General features: G+C 25.2%; 1 protein-coding gene across 1 annotated transcript in view; it reads right to left on the bottom strand.

Moving 5' to 3' along the window:
- LOC126902094 (sentrin-specific protease 1-like) overlaps nucleotides 1–3,537 on the bottom strand; it is a 3,739-nt gene extending 202 nt beyond the window's left edge. The window contains exons 1-7 of the mRNA XM_050679118.1: nucleotides 3,413–3,537; nucleotides 2,184–2,363; nucleotides 1,867–1,970; nucleotides 1,478–1,627; nucleotides 1,217–1,349; nucleotides 1,043–1,147; nucleotides 190–737 (exon numbers count right to left, since the gene is read on the bottom strand). Coding sequence (XP_050535075.1) covers nucleotides 190–737; nucleotides 1,043–1,147; nucleotides 1,217–1,349; nucleotides 1,478–1,627; nucleotides 1,867–1,970; nucleotides 2,184–2,355 — 1,212 coding nt within the window. The 5' untranslated portion in view covers nucleotides 2,356–2,363; nucleotides 3,413–3,537. The remainder of the gene's footprint in view (nucleotides 1–189; nucleotides 738–1,042; nucleotides 1,148–1,216; nucleotides 1,350–1,477; nucleotides 1,628–1,866; nucleotides 1,971–2,183; nucleotides 2,364–3,412) is intronic.
- Nucleotides 3,538–3,875: the final 338 nt, after the last annotated feature.

The raw sequence follows: 3,875 nt of genomic DNA, 5'->3' as shown, positions 1-3,875 counted from the left end.
CAATTAAACATAGAAAAAGTAAAAAAATGTTTGGTGGTATACAAATAAAAATTTCAATTTATAGTGAATATTAAGAAAATTCATATAAAATACAAAGATAAAATTTCATTCATAAAAATATTAATTGAATAGCTCGCCAGCAATAATTTCATATTTGTGTCTTAATCTTATAAAAGGCGTAAAATTTGCATTTATTGGTGTTGTATCTCCTCGAGACATTTTTTCTGCTAGCTCAACAGTAAATGGCCCACAATCATGTCCATTGGTTTGGCGAGATGTCTCGCCTATTTGTAATGTCCACGTAGAAGCTTTTCCTTTTTTTNATGTCCATGTAGAAGCTTTTCCTTTTTTGTCCATCTCCCATTCAATTAAGAAATTTTTTAATACCATTGGATAGGGACCCTTATACGACTTAAGACTATCATATGATGTCACAGTCTTTTCAGGTATATTAACCACTGTCAATATCCAATGACTCTCATATACATTCATGGGCACAAAAAGTAATTTTATTGTGTGAATATCTTTTTTTATCCATCTTCTTACAGCTGGATAACCTCCTCGAAGATACGCTACAATAAAATCAGTGACAACTGCATAAACTTCACCTTCTGACCGTTTTACTATCATTTTAATGTACTCATTAATTGTGTCTGAAGTATACCATGATGTGGGCGATTTAAATGAAGGTGCATTATACTGATCAAGAGATTTTGTGTTCTGATCTTGCATTACTTCTGCAAGTGTAACCACATTTAAACATTTTTCATAGAATTATTAAAAGACTTTGTTGAACAGTTTACTATTATTTAGGTTTATTTAAGGTTTTAGAATATGAAATTAAACACGTATAATTACTTTTGTTTAAAATGTCCATGGACCCCCTTAATGACACACCTCTGCAGANCATGGACCCCCTTAATGACACGCCTCTGCAGAAGTTATATTAATTTAACTCGTATTATTATAATTAATTATGTTTAATAAATAATCTTTTTTTATTTAATTTTACATGAAATAAATAGATTAAATAACTAATTACCTTTTTCTTTCTCTGGTACTTTTATTACTTCAATAGTGGACAGAGCAAGTAAATTTACGTCATTCGGCGTATTTAAGGTCAAAGGATTAGAACTAACTTTTGGCTCTAAAATAATTTATGTTTAAAAATATTACATATTTGTTAAAAATGAATTGTACTTTAAAAGTTGTATACTTTTTATGACTTTTTCATCTTCTTCGGATGAATTTCTTTTTAAATTTGGTCGAGCAGTAGTATTAGAAGATATCTCAAAAAGTTGTTTTTTTATTTCGGATGTTTTGCGTTCCAAATTTTTCTTATGAAAACTCTTAACGGATCATAAAAATATATTTAATTATATGATAAATTTATTTAAGAAATCTGCTTTAAGTCCAAAAAATGGTTTAGGGTATACCTTAAAATCTTATTATTAAAATAAAGCCTAATAAAATATACCTTTACTAACAAATCAGCTGATATTAATAGCGGATTGTCTTTTGAAATTGCTATATTTTTTTTTTCTGTTGAATTTAAAATTTCATTTTTATATTTTTCAGATTTTTCATTCTGAAAAAGTGTTCCGAATTCTCTTTGCTGCATCATATTCTAGGTAACCAAAGAGATATTTAAATAAATAAATAAACTATACTTAATATTATATTATTATCTTCGATAAAAATTGAATTTCCCATAAAAATCTAATAGAAAAAATAGCAGAATAATATTAAACATTATGTTACCGCATTTATATTAAGCGGGTTGATAGTTTATTTTATATTTTTGAATCAGACAAACCCCAATAACATAGCTAAATCGAATAAATATATTAATATAATTATAGTTACCAATTTTTCTGGAATAATTTTATCATTTTTATTCGTTTTTCGATACGTGCGTTTTTTTGGAATAATGGAATTTTTTATAGGATAAATATTTTTATTAATAATTGCTGCAAATTGAATATAATTTTAATAATTATTAATTAAATAATCAATTTCGAAAAAGGTTTTTAATATTAAAATAGTTAAATTAAAGTAAAGCGATTGAATTATTGTTATATATTAGAAGAGAACTTATTATTAATTTTTCTTATATTTTATATTAAAAAACTTTTTCTCTATTCGAAATAGTTAGTTTAATTATTAATCTTAATAGTGTTTACAGATAATTCTTCCATCTTTAGTTGACTTTTTTGATATTTGTCCTTTATTTGTATTATTTAAAACACAATTGGAATGCATGAAACGACGATTCCATATTTCTTCAACTCTGCGTATGACCTTATGTAAGCTTGATTCATTTGTTTGACCAAAAATATTTTTTTCACTTGCCATATCAATAACTAATTAAATAAATCTTAATAATTACACAAGACGATAGTTTATTTTTCACGGGAAAAAACGAAGTGAACTGAAATGTCGATAAAATCAACATTTACATCTAATTGTCAAGGAAACTTAATTGTAAAAATTCATTAAAAAAATGTATAAGCCAATTATAAATAAATTTAGTATAAACAATACTTATTTATTTTAATTGTATTATTGGTCAAAGAATACAATATTTTAAGAATAATACAGAGAATTATCAAAAAAATATATATATTTTTTAAAGATATTTTGAAGAAAAACCTTTTGTATTTGTTTGTTTATTTATTACATTAGTTTACAAATGATAGAGATTTTTTTATGAAAGTTCAAGTGGAATAAATTTGATATCGGTTAACAGAATATTTATGCATATAAAATTTAATCTGTATGAAATAAAATATCAACGTTTGGATTTATTTTCTTGCAACTATTAAAAATGTTGTCCATGTGAAATTGCTATTTCCATTTAGTTATTAACAAAAAACATCATGCCATGCGATTATAATCAACATGAAAATTTATTAANATGCCATGCGATTATAATCAACATAAAAATTTATTAAGTTGAATATATAATATAGTTTAACAATTTAATTAATAATTGAATTAATGACATAATAATTCTGATAAAAGAAAATAACAGGAGATTTGAATTAATTTTAACGACTTTAACAAATCGAAAATAACTTTAGGGTTTAACTACCTTATAGGTTTAATTATTATTTGCATTTTTAATGTTATTATTATTATTTTTTTTTTTTTGACAATAACGGCTATCTTTGTAACTTCAATATATATCAAGAAAATGACAAATTATCCAAGAAAATCAAGGAAATTTTAGAGAAATATTAAGATACAGAGCCCAAGGAGATGACCGTTTAAAATCATTTTTGGAAGCTGAAGAAACAATAAAATATACAAGTGAAACACTTCAAAATGAAATAATTGAATCCTGTAGTAAAATTATTTTAAATAAAATCGTAACAAACATAAATGCCCAAAGATGTTTCAAAATACTTACTGATGAAACGGCCGACATTAGTGGAAGCGAACAAGTAACTTTGTGTGTTCGATATTTAGATGTTGAAAATATGATTATCAAGGAAGAATTCTTCAGTTTTTGCCTACAACAGATACTACTGGAAAAGGTTTATGTATTATTATTCAAAGTTTACATTCATTTGGTGTAGAAACAAAATACCTTAGAGGACAGTGTTATGATGGATGTGCTTCTATGTCTGGTCAATTTAACGGAGCTAAATCTCTTATTGACCAAAGTTATTCGCTTGCGACGTTTGTTCATTGTGCTGTTCATGTTTTAAACCTTGCTATTTCTTATTCATCTTCTATACAAGAAACACGAAATTGATTAGGAACAATATCTAAAGTTAGAGATTTTTTCATATACCCAAAGCGAAAAGATGTGTTGAAAAGTCAAATCGAAGAAAGTCAAAAATGTATAACTAAAAAATCATTAAATCAAT

Source organism: Daktulosphaira vitifoliae, unplaced genomic scaffold, assembly GCF_025091365.1.
Source record: "Daktulosphaira vitifoliae isolate Bord-2020 unplaced genomic scaffold, ASM2509136v1 Scaffold_3, whole genome shotgun sequence".
Lineage (NCBI taxonomy): Eukaryota > Metazoa > Arthropoda > Insecta > Hemiptera > Phylloxeridae > Daktulosphaira > Daktulosphaira vitifoliae.
Note: the sequence above shows the minus strand (reverse complement) of the source record. Positions and strands in the feature narration are given on the sequence as shown.